The sequence below is a fragment of the Crocuta crocuta genome, unplaced genomic scaffold, assembly GCF_008692635.1.
Source record: "Crocuta crocuta isolate KB4526 unplaced genomic scaffold, BGI_CrCroc_1.0 scaffold168, whole genome shotgun sequence".
Lineage (NCBI taxonomy): Eukaryota > Metazoa > Chordata > Mammalia > Carnivora > Hyaenidae > Crocuta > Crocuta crocuta.
Window position 1 is genome coordinate 3,942,908 of NW_027532591.1, and position 27,125 is coordinate 3,970,032.

At 38.0% G+C, this 27,125-nt stretch overlaps 1 protein-coding gene across 3 annotated transcripts in view; it reads left to right on the forward strand.

Moving 5' to 3' along the window:
- The first annotated feature begins 318 nt into the window (after nucleotides 1-318).
- Nucleotides 319-27,125, forward strand: part of OSBPL9 (oxysterol binding protein like 9) — a 176,829-nt gene continuing 150,022 nt past the window's right edge. For 2 of the 3 annotated variants that reach the window (XM_077779835.1, XM_077779836.1), the window contains exon 1: nucleotides 319-483. In XM_077779835.1, the coding sequence (XP_077635961.1) occupies nucleotides 319-483 (165 nt within the window). The remainder of the gene's footprint in view (nucleotides 484-27,125) is intronic. The other variant, XM_077779837.1, reaches the window with a different exon arrangement.

Below are 27,125 nucleotides of genomic sequence, written 5' to 3' on the forward strand. Positions count from 1 at the left end.
AATAGCAAATATTTCTTGAATAGATTTTTGAAATGAATATATAAATGAATATCAGATGTGAAATCCCTGGGACGTGTAAGATATAATGGGTAATAGAATTATTTATATTAATAAATAATCTTAGCGGTATTCAGGCTTGTACTCCTCAATTCCCTGGCACCGAGTCCTGCACACAACAGGAGCCCCGAGAAAGCTTGTTTGAGATTGATAGCTGGGGGTGTGGGTGGGGGAGTTTAGGAGGAGAAGCACCAACTGGTCCCGCCCCTGCCCTGTCTGGTCCCGCCCTTTCCCGTGGCGGCTCCGCCCCCCGCATGGTGAATGCCTTATAGGCGAGTGACGTCAGGCCGTTTGTTGTCATTGGCGGCTCCCAAGATGGCGTCCATCATGGAAGGGCCGCTGAGTAAATGGACTAACGTGATGAAGGGCTGGCAATACCGTTGGTTTGTGCTGGACTATAACGCAGGACTGCTCTCCTATTACACGGTGAGACCTCGGGGGGCAAAGTTCCGAGCGCCTCGGGGGTCGCTATCTTTGAGGGGTGACGGGCTTTTTGGTAGCCGGGTAAAGGTTGCTAAACTGGGGGTGCCGCCGTACGAGAGGGTTCCCTCGTGGGGGGAAGGATTTACACCCAGTATAGCCAATGAGGGCAAAGAAGATGCTGGGGGCAGCCAATAAGCTGCCAGTGGCTGTCTGATTTATGGGTTAGGGGTGAGCCGCGTTTCTTTTTTAGGGTCCGGTATTTATGTGTTGGGATCCAGAGCGGATATAGATGGGTGAGGGTGATCGTAGCCAAGATTTAAAGGGTGAGGTCGCGCAGTCCGTGAGGTTCTCCCCATATTGTCATAGACTTGACATTGGCCCCTCCAAGGCCTGTAGACGGCCGCGCCCCTTAGCTTCCCTCCAGGGATTAAAGAGCTCTGCCTTCTTCGAGCCGTGGTCAGACAGGCTTAGCCAGGTCCTAAGGTAACTGGCTCTCGGGCAACACGAAGCCAAAAATCCCTCCTGTCTGCCCAAACTGAGTGTTTCTTTCATGGAATGCACTCTTCAATTCTATGAGAGGCGAGTCTAACTGACGCCTTAACTTTTGAAGTCGAGGGTTTCCTACACAGGAGTCTCTTGTTAACGAAGAGAGAATGGCCAGTGCGGTGTGTCCTGAAAGTTGTACCTCTGGAGGGCTGAGTGCAGGGCTTCCGTTAAACGCGGGTCAGTGCCCATGGGCAAGTGTACGAATTGCCACGAATCTGACTATCCCTTCTACACCTGCAGCATTAGAAACGGAAGGTGGGTGGGATTAGAGAAATTACTTACAAAGGTACTGTCTTTGAATGGTTTATAGTTAATAATAGCCAATGAGAGGGAGGAAACCGCGTAAAAGGACACAATAGAATCCTTTGAAGGCTTCAGAAAATAAAAGAAAAAATATCATTATAGAGGAAGGGTTAATGTGAAAAGTGGAGACATTAGTATTTATTTTTCATTTAAAAATATTTACTGAACTCCCACTATATGTTAATTATTATTGCTTCGGACTAGGTGTGTGTGGGTGTGTGTGCACACACATGGAGGTGTGAGCAAGAATCAACAAATCAAGATACCATTTTTTTCCGTCTGGAGCTTATAGTCTAGTTTAGTGATTCCCTTAATTCATTTTACTCACAATACCCATGCAAGGTAGGTGTTTGTTATCCCCATTTTACGGTTTTGGAATCTAAGGCTCCAGGCTCTTAAGTAATTTGCTCAAGACCACAAAGTTAGCGGTAAGTGGTGTAATCAGGATTCCAAATTTCTTGGCTTCCTGACTGTTTTCACTACACTTCACTTTCACTGCAGGGAGGAGAACAGTGCAAGCTGTGAGTTACTAAAGGCAAGTCTGCAGGAGAAAAAATATAACTTTCAGCATCTTTTAACTATCAACTTCCTTGCTCTGTATACTTTTTAAAGGGAGAAAAAGCTGGGCTCTCTGTGCTGATGGCTTGGAGCCTGGAGCCTGTTTCGGGTTCTGTGTCTCCCTCTCTTTCTGCCTCTCCCCCACTCATGCTCTGTCTCTGTCTTTCAAAATAAACAAACATTGAAAAAATTTTTAAAAAGAATCACAAAAAATAAAAAAAATAAAGGGAGAAAAAGACCAAACCTGAATGAGATTTAAACCATCATTCAAGATTATCTTTAAGTAGCCATGAAAGTGAGGCAACTGAACACTGTATACTGAAAACTCTGGGATAATGAAATCCCATGGTTTAGATGAATGAAAAGTAATGTTGGTTTCAGTAGATGTGATAATCAGAAAATCCCATGGACCCTTTCTAGCCTATTAAGGTAATTTCAGTAAGTGGCACTATAGAATTAAGTTAACTTCACAAATCCTATCGTATTGGTCTAAATTCTAGGGCTGTACTGCAGAGGCCCTTAGCTGGGCTTCTTAGGAGCTCCTAACCCAGACAGAATCTTCCTTCTTCCTGTTTTTCTTCCTTTAGTGTATCCTTTACTGCCTCCTCTCCCTTTTAGTTTTTGGATACTTTGATAGATCCTTGCCTTACTGGCTAAACACACTTTTCTTTTTTTTTTTTTATATACTCCTTCCCCTCCCTACCCCCCCTCCTAATTTCTCCCTTCTGAGACCATGCTCTATAAAACATAATCCTTGCCAGCTGAAGGAGGTATCATAGTTTTTACTAATGGCAACTTAGAAGTCTTCCCTCCCCCCCCTTTCCTAGGTCTTTGGTGTTAAAACATTTGCTTGTAGAGAAACAGCAGAGAAGTATAAAATGAAATGATCTTGTGAAAATAAAATGATACCTAATCCCAAGTTAGAGAAGGTCCAGCAAAGATGGGAAGAGGATAGGTAATCACTTAGAGGCAAAGTAGGAGACACATTGAATGTTGGCAGTGACTTCTTTATACCTGGACATTGTTTTGGAACATTGGGATTTGGAAGGATTAGAAGGTGCAGTTTAGTGCATGTGTCTGATAACTTGGAGCTGCATCTTCCAGGAAGAGTGTCTAATCAGTTACAGATTAGACAGAGTGATAAATAGCAAGTCACTCTGTTCCTTGTTTCCAGAATCATTTAGGCTCTGGTCTGGTTCTGTGATTGGAGATCTGTTCCAGGGTGGCCATGAAAACCCTGAACTAAAGTAGATTAGCCTTGCTTTAGAGTTGTCCTGTACTGAAAATTGATATTAGGATTATCTCAGTGTTGGGTTAGAATCACTGGGATTGTCATGAACAGAATAGATTCACCTAAACTTCACCTCAGCCTGGATCTTTTTCTCTGGGCCTGGGCCCAGACCTAGACCTGTTGTTCTCTGGGAATGGATGGTCTTTTTACTTTACCTTTCTTTTATTTTCATAATCTCTGAATTTTCAGTTTTTGAAGAAGAGCTTCATATAATGTTATTCTGCCCCGTACAGGAACAGAGAAACGGATTATCTCTTTGAGGAAAGTGATTTAGGCAGTCTTTTCAGTTCTAGTGAAGTCTCTTAATTATTAGAAAGAATATTAATACAGTTCATTCAGTAAGCAATTAATAGGCATTGTATTATATAGTGGAGATACAGAATGAAGGTGAGAGAGTCCCTTCTACCTAAAAACTCACAATCTAGCAGCAGACACCTAAATGTAATTTCAAAACAATATGATAAATTTCAAAACAATATGATAAATTCTACAATAGAAATAAGAATAGAGTGCTGTGGGAACATTGCCTGGAAAAGGTGAGGGAGACATTTGAGCTGAGATTTACAGGCTAAAGGAAGAAGAGAAAAAGGACATTTCAGGCAATGGGAAATATGCACAAAATGGGAAACTTGAGAACATAAAGGTGCATTAAGAAGATACTGAGTATTTCTGAAGAACTCTACTGTAAAGATATGTATGGGAGATAACAGGAGATTGAGCCCAAAAGACATTTGGAGCCATAGGTCAGGCCTGGAGATGAAGATCTGTTAAATTATAGTATATAAATTGTTGCATTTTTATTGGATGAGATACCAAGAAAGGGCTAAGGTATAAATTTGGGAACACTGTGTACAGCCAACAATTTATGTGAATCATGATCACAAAGGAAGCTGAGAAAGGAAGGAAAATTGAGGGAGTTATAGTTACTGATATGTGAGGAGATGGAAGGTTACAAAGTGAAGGTCATGCCTTTTGTAAATTTATCAAATGTTTATTGAGAACCTACTGTGTGCCAGGCAGTATGCTAGGCAGAGGCGTTAAAATGGTAAATAAAATGGAAATAATCCATGCTTTCATGATACCTAGAATCTGCTGGGGGATACAGCAAGTAAGAGTTGTGATAGGGGACATAGGATGTTGGGAGGCTATGTAGATGGTTACTTGACTCAGTCTTGGAGGGTTGGGAAAGGTTTCCCAGAAGAAGCAGGTTTGCTATGACCTGGTTGATTAGAGGTTAGCCCTGTGAGCAGAGAGAGAGAACTGCTTGAGATAGAGGGAATAAATGGTTTTAGAGCAGACTAGAGTAAGGAGTTTGAGAGTATGGAGTTTGGGCTGTGGGATGGACAGCAGTGAGCTGGAGAGGTAGGCAAGGGCTGGATAATGAAAGGCTTTCTTTTGGTAAACCATGCTAAGGAATTTGAACTTTACCCCCAGGACAGTGGACAGTCATTTAAGTGTTGTGGGTACTTTTTATTATAGAAAAACTTACAGGGGCGCCTAGGTGGCTCAGTCGGTTAAGCATCTGGCTTCAGTTCAGGTCATGATTTCATGGTTTGTGGATTCAAACCCCATGTCATGCTCTGTGCTGACAGTTCAGAGCCTGGAGCCTGCTTCAGATTCTATGTCTCCTTCTCTCTCTGCCCCTCCCTCTCTTGTGTTCTGTTTCTCAAAAATAAATAAATGTTAAAAAATATATACATATATATAAATGATAGTAAAATGAATTCTTATCATCCAGCATGTACAGTTATCAACATAAGGCCAATTTAGTTTTGTTAATATTTCCACCACCCCTTCCTTCCCCATTGGATTATTTTTATTTATTTACTTTTTTAGAGAGAGCGCCTATGAGTGGGGGACAGGGGTAGAGGTGGGGAGAGAGAGAATCTTAAGCGGGCTCCATGCTGAGCCCGATGAGGTGGTTGATCCCACAACCCTGGTATCATAATTTGAGCTGAAATCAAGAGTCAGCTAGCCCTGCAACCAACTGAGCCACCCAGGCGCCCCTACCCACCATTGGATTATTTTAAAGCAGATCTCAGGTAGACTATATGTCATTTCATTTATGAATAATTTAGATCTATTACTGAAAGTTAAGGTCTCTCTCTTTTAAAAAATGTTATCACAATACCATGATTAAAATTAATACTAAGGGACACCTGGGTGGCTCTGTTGGTTAAGCTTTCCAACTCAATTTCGGCTAAGGTCATGATCTCATGATTTGTGAGTTCGAGTCCTGAGTTGGGCTCTGCACTGACAGTGTGAAGCCTGCTTGGGATTCTTTCTTTCTCCCTCTCTCTCTGCCCTTTCCCTATTCTCTTTCAAAATAAACATTAAAGAGGCCATATAATAGTAATAATTTACTAATATCAAATATCCAGTCAGCGTACAATTTCCTTGGTTGTCTCAAGCATCTCTCCCTCACCAGTAGGTTTGAGTCAGGATTCCAAATAAGATCACACATAAAATTGCATCTCTTTTAATTTATAGGTCTCCTTCCCTTTTTTTTTTTTCTTCCACTTATTTGTTGAAGAAATCAGGTTATTCATTATGTAGAGTTTTCAACATTCTGGATTTCACTAGCAATATTGTATGGTATGTTTAACCATGTTCCTTTGTTGTCCATATTTCCTATAATATAGGAACTGTATAAAATGGTAATTAGAGCTAGAAGCTTAATCAGGTTCAGTTTTTTTTTTTTCTTTAGGGCAAGAATTCTTAATTGGTGGAACATATTCTGTCAAGTGGCACATGATGTCTGATTGCCTCTGATTTTTAAAATTGATCAGTAGTGGGGGGTACCTGGGTGGCTCAGTATATGTTAAGCATCTGACTTTGGCTCAGGTCAAGATCTCACTGCTTGTGACTTAGAGCCCTGCATTGGGCTCTGTGCTGACAGCTCACAGCTAGGAGTCTGGAGCCCCGCTTCAGATTCTGTCTCCATCTCTCTGCCCGTCCCCAGCTTGTGCTGTCTCTTTCTCTCAAATATAAATAAACCTTAAAACAATTTTTTTTAAATAAAATTGATCAGTAGGTATAGGTGAAATTTGTATTCTTTAAAGAATACTGTTATTATAGAGAAATAATCAGGTCATATTGACAGGACTTAGTGATTGAATATGAGCAAAATGGGAAGAGTTGTCTGATGAAATCCAGGTTTTTGGTTTTACATGGATGAATGATGATAGTGAAGATAGGAAGAATGTAATGGGGGAAAGGTTGCTTTAGGGCATGTTGAAATTGATGCAAAGATGTCCTATAGTCTGGAATTTAGGAAAAAAATCTGGGTTATAGATCTATATTAGCTTTATACACGGAGAATTGAGAGAATGAGTGAGAATAATTAGGATGCTGAGAGACACCATTGGATTAGTTATCTATTGCTTTGTAACACATTGCCCCAAAACTTAGCAATTTAAAATAGCAAACATTTATTATCATAGTTTCTGTGCCCAGTACTTTGGGAGTGACTTAGCTGGGGTGGTTCTGGCTCAGGGTCTCAAGAAGTTGCAGTCAAGACATTGGCTGGGGTTGTAGTACTGTCAGTGGCTTGATGGGAGCTAGAGGATCTGCTTCCAGGATGACTCACTCTCAGTTGGCAGAAGGCCTCAGTCCTTATTGGCTGTTGGAAGGTGGCCTCAGTTCCTCACCAGTTAGCCTCTCCAGGCTAGACTAGTATCATCATGACAGGCTTTATGGCTTCACTCAGAGGGAATGATCAAGGTAAAAGCAAGAAGGAACTGCAGTGCCTTTTATGTGTTAGTCTGAGAATATCACTTCTGCCTTATTTTGTTCATTGGAAATGAATCCTACAGTTTAGCTCAATGCTCATGGGGTTGGGAATTACAGGCATGGGGAGGGCAACTAGTGTTGTCTTTCAAAGGGCAAGTTTGAAACCAGTGTCAAAGAATTTGTGGCCAGATTTTTAAAAACATTTTTTTAAATGTTTGTTTATTTTTGAAAGAGAGAGAGAGAGAGACAGAGCACAAGGGGGAGGCAGGGGGTAGGGAAGGCAGAGGGGGCGGGGGAGACACAGAATCTTAAGCAGGCTCCAGCTCTGAGCTGTCAGCACAGAGCCTGATGCAGAGCTTGAACCCACAAACTGTGAGATCATGACCTGAGCCAAAGTCGGCTGCTTAACCTACTGAGCCACCTGGGTGCTCCTGTGGACAGATTTTTAAGTCACAGTCACATTCAGGGGATTGGCAGAGAAAAAAACCAACAACCCTGTAATAGGAAAGTGACAAGGACAGCCAGAGATATAAAAACCAGAACACTTGCAGTCTAGGTGGAAATTGTGAGTTGGATTAAATACAGTTGAGAGGATTGAATAGGTGAAGTTTAAAAATATCCATTGGATTGATCAATTTGGACATCATAGATGCCCTTAGTGAGAGCAGTTTCTGTTGGTGGTAGTTGTGGAAGGAAGGTAGATTGGAGTGGTTTAAAGAGTAAATAAGGTGTAAGAAGTAGAAAAAGTGCACATTACTCAAGATATTTCATTGTGAAAGAGGCAGAGAGAAATATAGAATTGAGGGGGAGGGCTTCTAAGGGGTTGGCTTAAATATTGTAGGGACTCAAGGTCCATGTTAAAAATGAGGGTAGAGTGAGGACTTAAGGAGTATTAGTAAAGATTTAGATCAGTGGCCTTGGGACCTGGGAAAAGGTATAGCGAGGGACACATTCAAGGTTAATCAAGTTGTTTGAGGAACCTGTTGAGATTATAAAATATAATTTGTTTCATCATTACCCCAAATGTTTGACTCTCTTTCTTGATTTGCATGGTTTTTGTAACATTTTGGAGAGAAAGTTAGAAACAATTAGTAAGTTACCAGGGCCACTCCAGGTATTCTTTGTAAAAAGAATCTTTAGAAAAATCATATATTCTTTGCTATTACCTGCTGCCTGGAAGAGACTCATAATGATTTTGCGTTTCAGAACCACTGGTAGTTGAAATACATTCAAGTGTTATTCAGCAGTCCTTAGCATTGTTTTGGAAGATGATCAAGAATTTTGAAGAGCTTAGGAGTATGTATTTTTCCTGCAAAGATGTAAAAGATGTAGTTTCAGATTCTCCTAGAAAGATATCAGCACCATCCCATCAAACAAAAGTGAATTTATACTTTTCTAAATAAACTGTTCTTGACAGTTTTTATTAAGGTTAAATGGTATATATTAGAAGTCCAAGACTAATAAAGTAGCTTTTGAATTGTAAAAGGAACCAGGGCGCCTGGGTGGCTCAGTGGTTAAGTGTCTGACTCTTGGTTTCAGCTCGGTTCATGATCTCACGGTTCATGGGTTTGCAGAACCTGCTTGGGATTCTCTCTCCTCTCTCTGTGCCTCCCCTGCTGGTTCTCTCTCTCTCTCTCTCTGAAAAAAGATAAATAAACTTAAAACAGTAGTAAAATAAATAAGTAAATAAATAAATAAATAAATAAATGGAACAGAACAAAATTGTATCTAATCTAAATGTCCTGAAAAGAAGAATGCTCATAAAATGGTAAGTAGTCTCAGTGGGAAGAAGTATAAGGAAATTTTATGTCTTTTGCTTTCTTGAATGCTCTAGTCAGCCTTGAGTTTTCTTGTTTTAATACCCTGGAAACTTGCTCATTTAATTCTTTGGGCATTTAATCATTTCACGTTTGTTATCATTAACTAGCTGTATCTAGAGTACATTCTTTATCCGGTCAAGTTTGTAAACTCAGTGGCAGTACTGAGCATTATGATCTTCAAGTCTTACAGAGCGGCACGTTATTCTCGTAGTGAATGGAATGTCCAAGGCCCTTTAAAACTTGGAGATGAGATTCAGAAGGCTGTTTTGGAATTGTTTTTTACACAGCTTTGTAAATTTTGCACATTATACTAATAGCAAATATGTATGTTTCCATGGTTTATGTAAAACCTTATATCAGCAACAGTGGCTTTTGTTTAATTATCCAGAGCCTGTAGAGCTGTGTGGGAACTTGTGCATCCTTTGTTGTAACAGACAAGCAGTCAGCTCTTTCTTCTGTTGTAAGCATAATTTGTGGAAGCACAGAAAATAAGAGTTGTTCTTAAACATGCTGCTCCTGTATGTGGCAATTGTCATAGGATTCGATTTTCAAATAGTTACATAATTCCAATCAAAGGTATAACAATGCACAAGTGATTTAGATTAAGAATTTAATTCCTTTGATTGCTTATAGAGAAAGGCAAACAAATGGCCAGTCCAGTTACTTATTTTCCTTCTCACTTTATCATGAAGGATTCTCTTCTTAGACTAGTTCCTTAAAAAAAAGGGAATTTGCTTTTTTTCTTTTTGCAAAAGTTAAGTTTACAGGATACACGGAATCATTACAAGTCATACAAATGGAATCATATTCAAGGGAAGTGTTTTGAGATATTCATAATTATTTTATTTCCCATTCACATGACAATGTTAAGATTATTATGAAAGTTGATTTTGTTTCTTGGAGTTTTGTTCACATTAAGCCTTCCTGCTAAGATTGTCTACTTATTTCTCGTATTTATTTTAGCATTACTGCTATAGCACAGATGGTTAGGTAAAATATTGGGTGAATATTTGCTTTGTCACTCTGCCAGCTTTCTCTACATTCTTTCAACCCTTGTCTTTCCTCTATTATTCAGAGAAGGTCCCACGCTTCTGAGACAATGGAGTACATTTAGTGGGAACACTCTCAACATCATACCCATGTTGTTATATACCTGCTTTCCTGCCAACCCTTGCCTGCATCTGTCCCCATCTGAGTGGAGGAGGTAATCCTTGGGTGTTCTGATTTCAGTCTGCTCACAAATTTTCACAGGACCTCAGTCTGTAGATTTTCTCCTTCATCTGCTTTTTCTCCATTCCCTTTCTCTCATGTATCTTCAGCTTCCTTTTTATGTATGGATTTTAGTGATTTTTCTTTTCCTTTTTTTAAGTTTATTTGAGAGAGAGTGAGTACAAGCAGGGGAGGGGCAGAGAGAGAGAGAGAGAGAGAATCCCAGGCAGACTCTGTCCTGTCAGCACAGAGCTTGTCTCAGGCCTCAATCTCACGAATTGTGAGATCATGCATGACCTGAGCCCAAATCAAGAGTCAGATGCATAACCCACTGAGCCACCCAGGTGCTGTTTTGTGGTTTATTTTTAAGAATATTATTTTGCAGTACAACAGTTAAACATCTTTGTTGTTGTGGTACCTGAGTAGCTTGACTTCAGCTCAGGTCATGATCTCAGGGTGCAAGTTAGAGCCCTGCATTGGGCTCTGTGCTGACAGCTTAGAGTCTGGAGCCTGCTTCAGATTGTGTCTCCCTCTCTCTCTCTGCCCCTCCCCCACGCATTCTCTTGCACATGTGTGTGCGTGCTCTCTCTGTCTTTCAAAAATAAACAAATGTTAAAAAAAATCTTTGTTGTAACAATTTCATGTGGAAATTTTTAGTAAATTTTTGGGTTGCCTGTTGCTTTTTATTCTTTTTGTGTGTGTAACACTTTTACTGGTGTAGTAATTCACATACCCTCTATTTAAAGGATGCAGTTAAATGGTTTTTAGTATATTCACAGAATTGTGTAACCATTTCCATAATCAATTTTAGAACATTTTCATCATCCCCCAAAGAAACACTGTTTCCATTTTATCATTACCCATTTTTCATCCCAGCCTAGGCAATCACTAATCTTTTGGCCTCTATAGATTTGCCTATTTTATACATTTCATTTAATAGATTCCTATTATAAAACTATTCCTTAAATAATTCTAACATGATTTCTTTCACTTAGCATGTTTTCAAGATTCATCTATATTATGGTACATATCAGTACTTTTTACTGATGTAATAATCTTTCGTATGAGTATCACACAATTGTATTTATTTCTTCATCAGTTAATAGATATTTGAGTTTCCACTTTTTTTTGGCTATTGTGATTAATGCTACTATGAACATTTGTATACATAAGTTTTGGTGTGGGCATATGTTTTCATTTCTCTTAGGTACATAGACGAGTGGAATTGCTGGGTCATATGATGACTCTATGTTTAATCTTATGAGGAATTGCCAGTCTGTTGGCACCATTTTACATTCCCACCAGAGAAATAAGGGTTCCAATTCCTCTATATCCTTGCGAACATTATCATTATATGTCATTTTTATTAGAGCCATCCTAAGTGGGTGAAGTAGTATATTAAGGTTTTGATTTGCGTTTCTCTGATGACTATTGATGTTGAACATCTTTTCATATGTCTATTGGCTGTTTGTATATCTTTTCCAGAGAAATATCTCTTCAGATCCTTTGCTAATTTTTAAATTGTGTTACTTGTCTTTTTTATTAACTTGTAAGACTTTTTTTTAATGTATTCTAGATACAAGTCCCTTATTACATACATGATTTGTAAATATTTTCTCCTTTTTTTTTTTTTTTAACTTTCTTGATGGTGTTCTCTGAAGCACAAAATTTTTAAATTTGATTACATCTTATTTAACTTTAACTTGTTGCTTATGCTTTGGTGACAAAAAACCATTACTTAGGGGTGCCTGTATTGCTTTGTTGGTAGAGTACGTGACTCTTGATCTCAGGGTTGAGTTCAAGCCCTATGTTGGGTGTGGAGCCTACTTAAAAAACAAACAAAAAAAGAAACAAAAAAACCCCACTGCTTAATCTAAGGCCACAAGGGTTTATACTTCTGTTCTTCTAAGAGTTTTGTAGTTTAAGCTCTTACGTTTAAGTCTTTGATTCATTTTGAATTAATTTTTGTATATGGTGTGAGCTATGGGTCACATTCTTTTTCTTATATTTTATATTCTTTATAATTTTTTATTATTCTTTTGTATGTGGATATCCAGTTATACTAACACCATATGAAAAGAGTATTTTCTTTCTTGGCACCCTTGTTGAAATCAATTGACCATAAACATGCAGGTTTATTTCTGAACTCAATTCTACTCCATTGATCTTTTTGTCTATCCTTACGCCAGTGTCACACTGTTTCAATTATTATAGCTTTGTCTTTTCTTTAATTTTTAAAAAGTTTATTTATTTTGAGAGAGAGCATGTACTTATGAACAGAGGAGGGGCAGAGAGAGAGGGTGAGAGAGAGAATCCCAAGCAGGCTCCACACTATCAAAATGGAGCCTGACTTGGGGCTTGAACTCACAAACTGTGAGATCCTGATCTGAGCTGAAATCAAGAGTTGGATGCTTAGTTGACTGAGCCACCCAGGTGACTCTCAATTATTACAGTTTTGTAATAAGTTTTGAAATTGGAAGGTATGTCTTTTAGCTTTTTTTTTTTTTTTTAAGATCGTTTTGTCTGTTTTGGGTCCTTTGAATTTCCATATGGATTTTAGTTCTTACTAACTTTTTTTATTAACAAATTGACATGGTCATATTTCTTTCAAGTAGAAAAATGTTTCTGCTAGTGCTGTATCACCCTGGAAATACCATCCTAACCGCTCTTCTTAAACCTGTGGAAAGAGTTTTTCTACACTGTTTGTATCTCTTCATCCATCTTACATTTACTCTGCAGCAGTCTTTACCTCCAGATTTTACTGAATATCCTAGCAAAGGTCTCCAGTGATAGCTTTGTTGCTAAACCCAATGGGTACTTTTTAACACTTAATTTTAATAGCACTGTCTGCAGAATTTGGTGACATAATTCCTTTCCCTCCCTCCCTTCCTAAGTTTGTTTATTTTTGAGAGAGAGAGAGCACAAGTCAGGAAGGGGCAGAGAAAGAGAGAAGGGGCAAAGAAGCCCAAGCAGGCTCCGTGCTGTCAAGGCTTGAACTCTCAAATCGTGAGATTATGACCTGAGCCAAAGTCAAAGGTCAAATGCTTAACTGACTGAGCCACCCAGGTGCCCCTAATTCCTCTTTCTTTTAAACCTTTAAAACAATAGTTTTATTATTCTAAAAATAAGAGATGACACTTTAAAAAACATTGAATCAGTATGGAAAAGTATATACAATAGAAGGAAGAGAAGTCCCATCTGAAATTCCTGTGTTTTGGAGAATAACTTTACTGAAAATAGTTTATGCTTAAATATACATGTATGTATATTTTATATAATTAGATCATTTTATACATATTCTACTACTTACGTTTTAGTAAAATTTTTCTGTGTAGTATTGTATTTCTTCAAGTAGCAAAATGAACAAAGGATGTAATTTTTCCTTCATTCTTACTTAATGAGACCTCAGTTATCTGGCTTTGGGAGATTAAGATTCCTATCCTGTTTGATGATGAAAGGAAGTTACAATAATCTGCGTTATCTCCCATAGTTCTACTCAGTTGGGTAATACTCAGTTTCCTTAGTTAAGGCAGTTTATGGAGACCCACCAGCAGGTAAGACTCTACGTTTTCATGAGGCAGTGGCATTTTATTTATTTATTTAAAAATTTTTTTCTTACATTTGTTTATTTTTGAGAGACAGAGTGAGACAGAGCACAAGTAGGGGAGGGGCAGAGAGAGGAGACACAGAATCTGAAGCAGGCTCTATGTTCCAGGCAAGCGTTCAGCACAGAGGCCAAAGCTGGGGTCAAACCCACGAACCATGAGATCGTGACCTGAGCCAAAGTCGGTCACTTAACTGACTGAGCCACCCATGCACCCTGAGGAAGTGGCACTTTAGAAGAGCTTGTGGGATATGGGGCGCCTGGGTGGCTTAGTCGGTTAAGCGTCCGACTTTCGCTTAGGTCATTATCTCACGGTTCGTGGGTTCGAGCCCCGCGTCGGGCTCTGTGCTGACTGCCAGCTCGGAGCCTGGAGCCTGTTTCAGTCTGTGACTCCCTCTCTCTCTGACCCTCCCCTGTTCACGCTGTCTCTCTCTCTCCTAGAAATAAATAAAACATTAAAAAAAAAAAAGCTTGTGGGATGAGAAATATTATTGGCTATTCTTGGAAAATACAGTCTGTCACAAGCCTGTATTAGATGTTAATCTTGTTCTAGGTATTTTCTAATATTGTCAAATATATCATCTCCTTAAGCCTCACAACATCTCCCATTCTTTTCTTGCTACCATGGTAGCATATGAACCATCATCATCATGTCTCACTTGATCTGTTGCAAAAAACCTCATAACTATTCTCTTTGTTTCCATTTTTACTTTCTAAAATCCATTTATATCAGCAGCCCAAATGATATTTCTTAAAAAAAAAGAAAAAAAAGAAAAAGGTCATATTACTTCCCTGCTTGAAATTCTCTAGTAACTTTAGGAGAAAATCCAAACTCTTTATTATGACCTATATGTGCTTCCACGTATCTGCTTACATTCATTTTTCTGTACTACTCCCTTTGCTCACCACTCTCTAGCCACTCTAGCTAGTTTTTTCTGTTCCTAGAGCACCTCAGACTTGTTCCTGCCTCAATGCCTTTGCATAGGTTTTATGGCTTCTCAGTCTGTTACCAGTCCAGGTCTGTAGCATGTGTTCCTTGTTATACGGGTCTTCATTCAGATGTCACTGCTCAGAGAAGCCTTTCCATAACAACCTATCTAAAGTAGACCTCACTCTGAGCCAGTTACTATCACAATGATCTTGGTTTATTTTTTCATAGCATTTTTTGTTAGCTATTGAAATTGTTTTTTCTTGTTTATTGTCTTTTTCTCTCCTCTGGAATGTTAACTCCATGAGAAACTTATCTTCATTATTTTATCTCTAGCATCTAGAGCAGTAGCTGGCATTTAGTGAGTATCTAGTAAATATTTAGAGAATGTGTGAAATAGTTAATATTACTTCCTATATACATGAAGAAATTGAGACTTAATGAAATCACATAATAATTTGTGTGATCAAGTTTTCTCACTCCAAATAGAATGTTCTTTCTGTCAGAGGATATTGAATTGCATTTGCAGTGATACTTTAAAATGATGATAAACCCAAGTTATCACTTGTCTGCTGACAGGTAATAAATAATTAACATCATTATCACAATGATGTGAACTTTCTGCAAAGATCATTCTAAAATGATGCTAACTACATTGATTAATCATTAAAAAGTACTGAGTCTTTTTACATCTGAGATGTAAGATAGGGATTTAGATCATTCCTGTTGAAATGCCAAGGATAAGCAAAGACTCTCCTTCCGATTACAGTTCATTAAAGCCAAAGTTTTAGAATTTGTTGAGTGATGAGTATTTCATATTCACAAGACATGAGAGTAGAAAGATAGTGGCAAATTCTTGAAGATAATTCTACTTTGAAATTGTAGTCACCTGGAAGAGGAGTTAAGTGTAAATTTCTGATAGGTGACAATTTGCATGACAAGCCCACCATTTTGTACTTGCATGTTCACTCTCTGCCTTCTTTTGTTTTTTTTCCTTTTTAAGAAACCTAATTTTGAAGTAAAATTAAACCTGACAAAGAATTAGAGCTTTTACACTGATTTTCTAAAAAGTTTTTTCTCCCACATTATGAAAATATTATATGTTTATTGTAGATCATTAACTTTTCAAGTCTTGTGTAGCAGGATTCTCTCACAGAGTCGTGACACTGAGGCTTTTCTTTCCAGGAAGCAACTTTATTCCTGCCAGTACCGCTCAGTTGAATTTGTACCCGAAGAACTGAGCCCCAAACGCCATGTGGCATAGTTTTTTATATATTTTTTACTTCTTTGTCTCCCATATATGGTAACACACAAACATGCAGTCTGATTAAGTGGTCTTATGTTACAAGGTCATGAGGAATGTTGTCACGTAGGTGTTTAGGCGGGTTGCCTTGAGGTAGGTTTCTTTTTTTTTTCATTAGAGAGGGGATCCTACCACCCTTGAAAATTTTTTTCTTTTAAGTGTTAAAAAGAAATATTTGTTTTGAGAGGTGGTGAGGGGCAGAGAGAGAGGGAGAGAGAGAATCTCAAGCAGGTTCTGTGATGTCAGGGCTCGATTCTGTGACCTGTGAAATCATAACCTGAGCCGAAATCAAAAGTTTCAACTGACTGAGTCACTGAGGTACCCCAAAGTCCTTGAAAATGTCTTTTTTCTTTAAAAAATTTTTAATTTTTTTTAAATTTTCTTAAAAATTTTTTTTTAATGTTTTATTTCTGAGAGAGAGAGAGAGGCAGCGTGAGCAGAGGAGGGTCAGAGAGAGAGGGAGACACAGAATCTGAAGCAGGATCTAGGCTCTGAGCTGTCAGCACAGAGCCTGACATGGGGCTCGAACCCATGAATTGTGAGATCATGACCTGAGCTGAAGTTGGACACTTAACTGACTGAGCCACCCAGGCACCCCTGTCCTTGAAATTTCTTAAACCCTTAGCCATACCTCTGGAATTCTTGTGAACCATTTTTACCAGTTTCTTCGCAAAAATTTGTTCTGAGTTCTAGTCTCCAAATTTGAACAAGGAGCTTTTGGAGTATAGCTCCATCTAAATTGGGGCCTGAAGAGGTCTTAGAATTAGGACAAAGACTCCAAAATTCTGTGGTTCTGTATTATTATTAAATAACATGCTAATTATTTTGTATGTTGTACAAATTTTCCTGTCTTTAAATTTTTGTAATGCTCTTCTTTTTGTCTTTTCATGACCTTTTATCTTGGGTCCTGACTTAGTCTTTGCCAAATGAGGGAAAACTTCCCTCGAACATTTTTGCTGGAGAAGTAAAGTTGAATGATGATAATGGATTATCACTGCACAGAGAAGTACTGTACTGATACATAACACAAACCACCTGGAGTTTAACATGCATGCCTCCAACATTTCTTCAATCATTTTTTGTGAAATAATCATTATTTAGTATTTTGGGCAGTATTTGAGAAACAAAGCAAAAATAAAATTTACATTGAGATCTACATATATTGACATACTTTAATTTACAGAATTTAGGCTACTATTTAGTATTTAATGTTTAATTTTAGAATGTGACAACTGCAAGTCATCATGGCTGTGCTTAATTAAACCTTGTGAAAGTAGTTCTTTTCACTGATCTGTTGGCTTAATATTCTGACTTAAAGATAAAATGGTCTTTTTAAAGAAATAATGAAAGACATAGGACTTCACAATGTAATAGGTCATTAGATCAAAATACATCCCACAGTCCTTTACTGTAATTTTGAGATTTCTTATGTATTTATTAAAAGATTTTTGGGAGAGAGAGAGAGCATGAGTGGGGGAGGAGCAGAGGGAGAGGGATGGAGAGAATCTCAAGCAGGTTTCACACTCAGCATGGAGCCTGACACAGTGCTCAATCTCATGATGGTGAGATCATGACCAGAGCTGCAATCAAGAGTCAAGATGCCCAACTGACTGAGTCACCCAGGCGCCCCTGAAATTTCTTAATCTTTGAATTCCAAAACTTTTTTCCCTAAATTTATTATATTCCCATTTGGAAGTAAAGCCTGCCTTGAACTGTGTGGCTATTTATGGGCTTTATCATAGTTAGTGTTATACTACAGAAATATTAATATGCTTGATTATGAAATCAATTAAATGCTTGATACCCTGTGTCAGGTATGACACAGTTTATGTACTATATATATACTGTATTATTTTTCTAAAATTGTGACCTTCAAAACATGTATGAAGCAAGTTCTCAGATAAGGTATGTGGACAATCAGCCTTTGTTGGCTCAGAAAATCTTTGAAGGAGGACTTAACCAGATTTATAGTAACTGGTAGAAATTTATGGCCTTTGGAGTTAGACCTGGATATGAATCCTGTATCTCCCAGTTGCTCTTTATGAGTCTGTGGGCAAGTTACTTAAACTTTTCTGAGCTTTTGCTTCCTCTGTTATAAAATGGATATAATAAAAGAACTTATAAGACAGATGTGAGAATTAAATAAAATTGTGCTTAAAGCACTGACACAGTGTCTGGCATAAAAGTGCTCAGTAAATGTTAACAAAAAGCTAAAGTTTATGACAGTGTTTGACATATATTCACTAAATGTACATTGTGTTTACTGTTATATGAACTAGTATTCCAATTTATTCATAACAAGAAATATAACCATTACGGAGACTATCTACTTAGGTTTTCTGATTAGTGTGTTAGTGGACATACTCTCTGAAAGCAAGCTGTATGGGATGACAAAATTTCTTTTTTAAGTTTATTTTCTTAGTTTTGAGAGAGAGAACCATTGGTGGAGGGGCAGAGAGTGACACAGAGGATCTAAAGCAGGCTCTTTGCTGATAGCAGAGAGCCCGATGCAAGGCTCAACCTCAAACCATGAAATCATGACCTGAGCTGATGTTGGACGTTTAACTGACTGAGTCACCCAGGCACCCCAGGAGACCTCACTTTTAGCTATGAGAGTGTTGGAGCATGTCAGATGAGACTCTTACTTGATCTTTTATTTTTTATTTTATTTTTAAAATTTATTTATTCATTTATCTGAGTTTGTGTTTTTTTAGATTTAATTTATTATTTTTTAAATTTACATCCAAGTTAGTATATAGTGCAACAATGATTTCACTAATAGATTCCTTAATGCCTCTTACCCATTTAGCTCATCCCCCTCCTACAACCCCTCCAGCAACCCTCTGTTTGTTCTCTATATTTAAGAGTCTTTTATGTTTTGTTCCCCTCCCTGTTTTTATATTAATTTTGTTTCCCTTCTCTTATGTTCATCTGTTTTGTATCTTAAATCCCTCATATAAGTGAAGTCATATGATATTTGACTTTCTCTAATTTTGCTTAGCATGATACCCTCTAGTTCCATCCACANTAGCAGTTTGCATTTCCACCAGTAGTGCAAAAGGGATGCTCTTTCTCCGAATTCTCGCCAACATCTGTTGTTCCTGAGTTGTTAATGTTAGCCATTCTGACAGGTGTGGGGTGGTATCTCATTGAGGTTTTGATTTGTATTTCCCTGATAATGAGTGATGTTGAGCATTTTTTCATGAGTCAGTTGGCCATCTGGATGTCTTATTTTTTTTTAAATTTAAATTCTAGTTAACATACAGTGCCATAATGGTTTCAGGAGTATAATTCAGTGATTCTACATTTACATACAGTATCCAGTGCTCATCATAACAAGTGTCCTCCTTAATGCTCATCACTCATCCAGCCCATCACCTACCCACCTCCCTCCATCAACCTTCAGTTTGTTCTCTATAGTTAGGGGTCTCTCATTGGTTTGTTTCCCTCTTTCCTCTCTCCCACCCCCCATATGTTCATCTGTTTTGTTTCTGAAATTCCACATATGAATGAAATCCTATGGTATTTGTCTTTCTACGATTAACTTATTTGTTTTAGCATAATACACTCCAGCTCCATCCACATTGTTGGAAATGGCAAGATTTCATTCTTTTTGATGGCTGAGTAATATTCCATTGTGTATATATACACATCTTTATTCATCAGTCAGTGGACATTTGGGCTCTCTCCATAGTTTGCCTATTGTTGATAACGCTGCCTTAAACATCAGGGTGCATGTACCCCTTTGAATCTGTATTTTTGTATCCTTTGGGTAAATAGCTAGTACAGCAATTGCTAGATCACAGGGTAGTTCTATTTTCCACTTTTTGAGGAACTGCCATACTGTTCTCCAGAGTAGCTGCACCAGTTTGTATTCCCACCAGCAGTGCAAGAGGGTTCTCCTTCCTTGGCATCCTCACCAATACCTATTGTTTCTTGTGCTGTTAATTTTAGCCATTCTGACAGGTGTGAGGTGGTATCTCATTGTTTTAATTTGTATTTACCTGATGATGAGTGATGTTGAGCATCTTTTCATGTGTCTGTTTGCCATCTGGATGTCTTTGGAAAAGTGTCTATTCATGTCTTCTGCCCATTTCTTCACTGGATTATTTGTTTTTGGGGTATTGAGTTTGTTAAGTTCTTTATAGATTTTGGATACTAACCCTTTATCAGATCTGCTGTTTGCAAATTTCTTCTCCCATTCCGTTGGTTGCCTCTTATTTTGTTGATTGTTTCCTTCTCCATGCAGAATCTTTTTTTATCTTGAAGTCTCATAGTTCATTTTTCCTTTTGTTTCCTTTGCCTTCAGTTACATGTCTAATACGAAGTTGCCCCAGCCGAGGTCAAAGAGGTTGTTGCTGTGTTCTCCTCTAGGATTTTGATGGTTTCCTGGCTCACATTTAGGTCTTGAATCCATTTTGAATTTGTTTTTGCATATGGTGTAAGAAAGTAGTCCTGTTACATTCTTCTGCATGTTGCTGTCCAGTTTTCCCAACTGTCCGTTTGTGGAAGAGACTTTTTTCCCCATTGGATATTCTTTCCTGTTTTCTCAAAGATTAGTTGACTATATAGTTGTGTTACTTGATCTTTTTAATACAGATTTAGTTTATTTCAAGGAAAGTAAGGTTATTCAGATAAGAATTTAAGTATCTTTAATTTTTTTTAAGTTTATCAATCTGAGAGAGAGTGAGAAAGAGAGGGAGAGAGAAAGCACAAGTAGGAGAGGGGCAGAGAGAAGAGGAGAGGAGAATCCCAAGTAGGTTCTGCATCATCAGTAGAAAACCTAATGTGAGGCTTGAACTCATGAACTGCAAGATTATGACCTGAGCTGAAGTCAGAAACTTAACTGACTGAGCCACCCAGGTACCCCAGAATTTAAGTGTCTTTATATAACAGGTTTGGGAAGGCATTTTTTACGTTATGAAAGGATTGTAGAATTAGTTTAAATGGTAAAATAATGTCCCCTGTGAATTTTGAATATGTTTATATAAAACTTTTCCAGGCTCAGTTGCTTTGTGAAGCAGAGTAAATCCATAGTTATATTTCCAAGTTTTCATTGATGGCACTATGTACCAACACCAAGTCAGATTTTGTGAGTTAGTTGACTCATAAGATACTTTTGAGTACTTAGTATATGCTGGAATATGCTGAACTAATCTTTAAAAGATTATAGCCCTGTTGGAGGTACAGTTAACTAGTTATAATGAAGATATAACTAAGTGGTTACTTTGGTACTAAGTTTTATTTGATTTAGTTCTTACATAACGTTAGAAGTTTGTATTGCTCTTTGTTTTATGGTAGTATTTTTAAGTGTAATTGTAAAAAAATTTGTTTAAAAGAGATATAAAGGCATTGGAAATGGGGGGAAAAGTTTAGCCTATTTTACTTAGAATGCTTGAATACTAAATTGGGAATGAATGGGCATATTTTGAATGAATTATGTTTGTTGATTGAGTGGGGTACCAGGGATAGAAAGCTGGGGTTATTCACCTAGCAGACATTTATCTAATATCTTCTAGGTCCTAGGCATCGATTAAGTTCTGTAAGAAAGGGTGGAATAATAGTAATACAAATATAATCAAACCCACTGTTTGACAAGGAAAAGAGGTATAACAAACAATTATAATACAATATAATAACTAGTGTAGTAGTAACACCCATAAATTGAATAGAATGTAATAAATTGTACCTGAGTGTAGAAGCTGGATTGGGAAAGAATCCACAAAGGAAGTGTGTGAGCATGAAGGAAGAAACCATTATGATTTGTTTGTTGCTTATTTTTGTAAGAATTTTGTATTTTTACTAAAGCAGGTTGGTTTTGTGTGTGTGTGTAGTGTGTAGAGAAGACTGAGCTGATGTTAGGAGACATGCCTGAAAGTACGGTCTAAATAGCACAGGTTAGCTTAGGCTCAGAGGAAATGATTGTGTGTCTCCTGAAATATTTAAGATAGAAGCGAGGAAGAGGCATGAATCTTGTGCCAGGTGTTATCCTAAGTGACTTATTTGTTTTAACTCAGTACTTGTAATAATCCTATAAAAGTAAGTAATAGCTCAGGGAACTTGTTGCTTAACCAAAAGTGACTTATTTGTTTTAACTCAGTACTTGTAATAATCCTATAAAAGTAAGTAATAGCTCAGGGAACTTGTTGCTTAACCAAAGTCACACTACTATCAAGTTGGCAGGGCTGCAATTCAAAATCTTATCTCTTTCACTTTACAGCCCATGGTATTTCATTAAACCGTACTGTCTATAGGATAATGTAAATTATATACCTCTGGGTATGGTTACTTAATGTAATTTTTTCCTAGAAATAGTACTTCCTTCCTTTTTTTTTAAAGCGCATATGTGATTGAAAGATTGAATTAATCTTATACATTTTATTTATTAAAAAAATTTTTAATGTTTATTTTTGAGAGTGGGGGAGGGGCAGAGAGAGAAGGAGACACAGAATCTGAAGCAGGTCCAGGCTCCAAGCTGTCAGCACAAGCCCCTACTCCGGGCTTGTACTCATGAACTGTGAGATCATGACCTGAGCCTAAATTGGAAGCTCAACCAACTGAGCTGCCTGGGTGCCCCAAATTTTGTGCGNTGAGCCAGGAGATCATGACCAGAGCTGAAGTCAGATGCTTAACTGATTGAGCCATACAATGAATTTTGTACATTTTATTTTATTTTATTTTATTTTTTAAATATTTTTTTATTTATTTCTAGGGGGGAGAGAGAGAGAGACAGCGTGAACAGGGGAGGGTCAGAGAGAGGGGGAGTCACAGACTCTGAAATAGGCTCCAGGCTCTGAGCCGGCAGTCAGCACAGAGCCCGATGCGGGGCTTGAACCCACGAACTGCGAGATCATGACCTAAGCGAAAGTCGGACGCTTAACCGACTAAGCCACCCAGGTGCCCCGAATTTTGTACATTTTAAAGAGAGATTTCGTGTATCTATAACCTTAGAAGCCTAAATGGAGACTATTTTGAGCTGTTCTTAAATTACTTCGAAATGTATGTAATCATCCTTTCAGAAGATATTTTTTATGTGGTACACTGAAGTTCAGATAAAGTAGTAAAATGTATCTCAAGTATAACAAGAGGCTCTGCTAGATTGCGTTAACCTCTTTGTGAGAAGCAATTGTACATTAAGCTGATTTAAGACTTGACATTCAGCTCATAATTCTCAGTGTCCTCAAAATAACCTTTTCCTAAGAATTTAAGAAATGGACAGGACAGACAACTCTATAAGTTAAGAGTATTTTGTGCTATTTTCTTGAGAATGCAGGTCATTATTGTCACACCACTCTGATTTTGGGACTTTTTGTTTGTTTCCTAATACTCATTTCACAACCAATTTCAGATGCCATGTTCTATAGCAATTTTTGCATGACTCGGTAATTCTCAGATGAAAGAAAAACTTCCCTTTTCCTCTGCAGGCTGATAGACCAGAAGGTTTATTTAAAAATAAAATTCAGTAGCATCCCTCAGTGATTATTGATCTGTCCACAAAGCATTTTAAAGCAATTTGAGGGTGCCTGGGTGTTTCAGTCGTTAAGCATTTGACTTCAGCTTTGGTCATGATCTCATGGTTTGGGAGTTTGAGTTCCATGGAGGGTGAGCTTGTGCCCTGCTTCAGGTGAGCTCGAGTCCTACTTAGGGCAAGTGCCCTGCTTCCGGTGAGCTTGAGCCCCACTTTGCATTTGCCCCACTTCTCTTTCTCACTCCCCCCACCCTGCCCCTCACTCACTTGTGCCCTCTCTGTTTCTCTCTCTCTTTCTCTCTCTCAAAAAAAAAAAGGCAACTTGAGGTTGAGATTACATTATATCCTATTTAACAGTTATTTAATGGGGTCTTCATTGATAACTTCCTGATGAACTGCTGAGATTATAATCACATAGTGTGATTTATATGTAAAGTGAAGTCCATTTACTTTTAACTAGGATAAAGATAATATATATGTATTTTTCATTAGTCTGCTGGGCTTTTTGTCATTTTCCCCAAAGTGATCATTGGTTTAGTGTGGGGGGGATGGGGTAGTGGCGGTGGTCTGTGGGTTTGGAGTGAAAGAGATGATATGTAATCTCTGTGGATACAGGTGTCCCTCTCATTAAGTGAGCCTAACTAAAAAAGTTACATTCTGGAATAGTTTGAGCATTTAATTTTGGTAACACAAATTCTTCTTTCTGATACACTTATGTGACCTTTTGAGAAACTTACTACTATGGGAAAAGGAAAACTGTTTCTGGTTTTGTTAATTTAGTGATTTTTCTCCACGAAGTCCTTTATTATGCGGTCAGTGAAAAGCCTTTTTTGGTTGATTAACCCCAGACTAGATTTCTTCCTAGCAGGGGCTAATTATGAATGTGCTGATTATATCCTCAGCTGTTTATCAAAACAGGTTGAGGTTAGGCCCTGTTCTTTGACTTCCTGGGAGCAGCAGTCCATACCAAAATAGATATCTAAGTGGCAAGCAGGTATGAAGATGGCAGCATAAAGCACAGAGGTTCTTTTCCTTTGAGACAGGCTTATTAACAGCCTTAGTGACAGACTAAGAGCTATGTCATTTAATTTGTACTAGGGCAGCTAATTTAACAACTTTATTTTACTTTGTTCAACAACGTAACCAAAATAATAATAGAAGCTTCAGATTACTTGCTGTAAGACATAGTATATATGGTTACAGACTATATTTATTGAAACTTAAAATGGTTATCTGCATGTATGTATAGCCTTCCTATCATCATTCAACAAATATTTTTGAGTCTTTATTATTAGGTTATGCTCTTAAAATTTATAGGCTAACAGGGATGATGGACTTCAAATAAGTAGTTTCAGAATTGGCTTGTTATTTAAATATTGGTAGATTTTTAATATTCATTTTTATTAATTTTATCCTGAATGCACACATGGGGTATTTTGAGTTAGAGACAGATTTCATAATCATAAGTGTATTGGCCTCCTTCTGCCCTAGTCCTAGCCCTTACCCCTAGGGCAGTGCCATAGAGCCACATCAATTGTCCTACACATATAGCCAAGTAGATGTACATGAGGGATGAGGAAAAATGATTTCTTTCTGCTTATGAAGGGTAAAGAGGCAACTGTCCCTCTGCCCTCCTGAAAAGATTGCCTTAGAAAAGTAAGAAGCCTAAATCCTAACTTTAGCCCTTTACTTGCATACCTAGCTTGGTATGCAAGTAAAATCTTTCCTGGAGCCAGATAGCCTTGTGGGTCTCTGTTTTTACAGTCTAAAGACCTTTTCCAGTTCTGAGGCTTCATTTTCTTTCTCTCTCTCTCTTTCTTTCCTTCCTTCTTCCTTCCTCCCTCCCTCCCTCTCTCTCTCTCTCTCTTTCTCTCTCTCTTTCTTTCTTTCTTTCTTTCTGACTTCTCTCTTCTCTTTTCTTATACCTAGGGAGATACTTGCTACCTTCTTCTTGACACCTTGGGGGCTTAGCCTAGGGACCTACTCCATACTCTAGGCTTTGACCTTTCAACTGTCTATGGGAGATAAAAGAAGCTTTATTCTTTCATATGGGGAAAACAAGGTGGAAATGTTGGAGAACTCTTAGGCTTTTTTACGTGACACTGAGAAATCCAGGGAAGTTTTTTCTCCACAGTACTATGAAGGAAAAGGGTGTTAAAAGAATATTATGTGAGTGGTGGGTAATCTAGTCTAGGGCGTCAGGTAAAGCTTGTCCTTTTTAGGGAACTAAGGGTTGAATAGGAATTATCCAGTTAATGAAGGTAGATCAGTGAAAGCACTTTAGACAATGGGAACAATCTATATAAAAGTCCTAAGGCAGGAAGGCACTTGGCTGGTTCAGGTAATGAAAGGTCAGTTTGGCTGGGGTGCAGGGATGATGGGGACTTTAGAGGTAGGCTGGGGCCAGGGCAAACAGAGTCTCTATAGGAGGATAAGTTAAGAAATTTGGATTTTTATCTTAAGAGCAGTGTAGAGCCTTGAAATATTTTTTTGCTTGTTTGTTTTTTAAAAGTTTATTATTTATTTTGAGAGAGAGAAAGCACACACAGTGAGTTGGGGAAGGCCAGTGAGAGAGGGGGAGAGAGAGAGAATCCCAAGCAGACTCCACACTGTCAGCATGGAGTCCAGTGTGGGGCTTGCGCCCTTGAACTATGAGATCATCACGTGACCCAAAATCAAGAGTCAGAGGCTTAACTGACTGAGCCAACCAGATGCCTCTTGTTTATTTTAGGTTTAATCAAGGTAGTGACCTGCTCAGATTTATGTTTTGAAAAGATTCCTCTGGCTACTATATGGAGAAAGATTAGAACAGAGGAAGAGTAGAGAGGAGTTAGAGAAGAGAGGAGTTAGAACATGATGCAGCATTGGGGACAGATTATGGAGGTCTGGATTAGGGTGGTTACAGTTGGAGATGAAATTATACAGAAGGATTTGAGAGATTTTTAGGAGACAGAAGTAGAGGGGTGGACTTTGGATGGATGAAAGATAGGATTTGAGAGAGAAATCATGAGTTAGTTTCAGACATGTTGAGTTTGAAATGCCTGTGAGAAAGCCAAGTGGAAATGTGCTGAGGGAGACTCTGTGTGGTGGGAGAATGGAGAAAATTTGAAATAGCCTTTGCTGAGATGGGAGAACAAGCCTACTAATGAATCCTTTCCTGCTGTTCCTTCTGCCTGAAACTTACCCCCCAGAGTCTTCACTTGAATGGCTGTTTCTCATTTAAATCTCAGTGTAGATATCAACTCCTCTGGCTTCCCAAACCATCTACATTAAAGTAGAACCCCATTCCCCCTTGTACAAGCTTTCTGATCATCACCCTGCTTTATTTTCTTAACATTTATCACCAGCAGGTTATTTTGTTAATCTGGTTTTCTTAGAAGTATCAAAATCCTTTACTCATTTTTAAAATGGGTTATCTTTATTGTTGAATTGTAAGAGTTTTTTTTTATATATATATTCTAGATACTAGTCCCTTACCAGATGTATGATTTGTAAATATTTTCTTCCACTTTGTGGTTTGTTTTTTCACTTTCTTGATAGTGTCCTTTGAAAAGCATAAATGTTTTTTTTTTTTTTTAAGTTTGATGTTCAATTTGTTTTTCTTTTGTTGTTTGTGTCTTTGGTGTCATAACTAAGAAACCATTGCATAATCCAAGGTTACAAAGAATTATACCTATGTTTTCTTTTAAGAGTTTCATAGTTTTACTTTATTATTAATAAGTATAATGGTTTTATATGGTATAGGGTAGGGGTCCATCTTTATTCTTTTGCAAAGGGGTATATCCAGTTGTCTCCGTATTCTTTGTCAGAAAAATTATTCTTTCCCCCATTAGATGGTCTTGGCATCCTTGTCAAAAATCAGTTGACCATAGCTATATGAGTT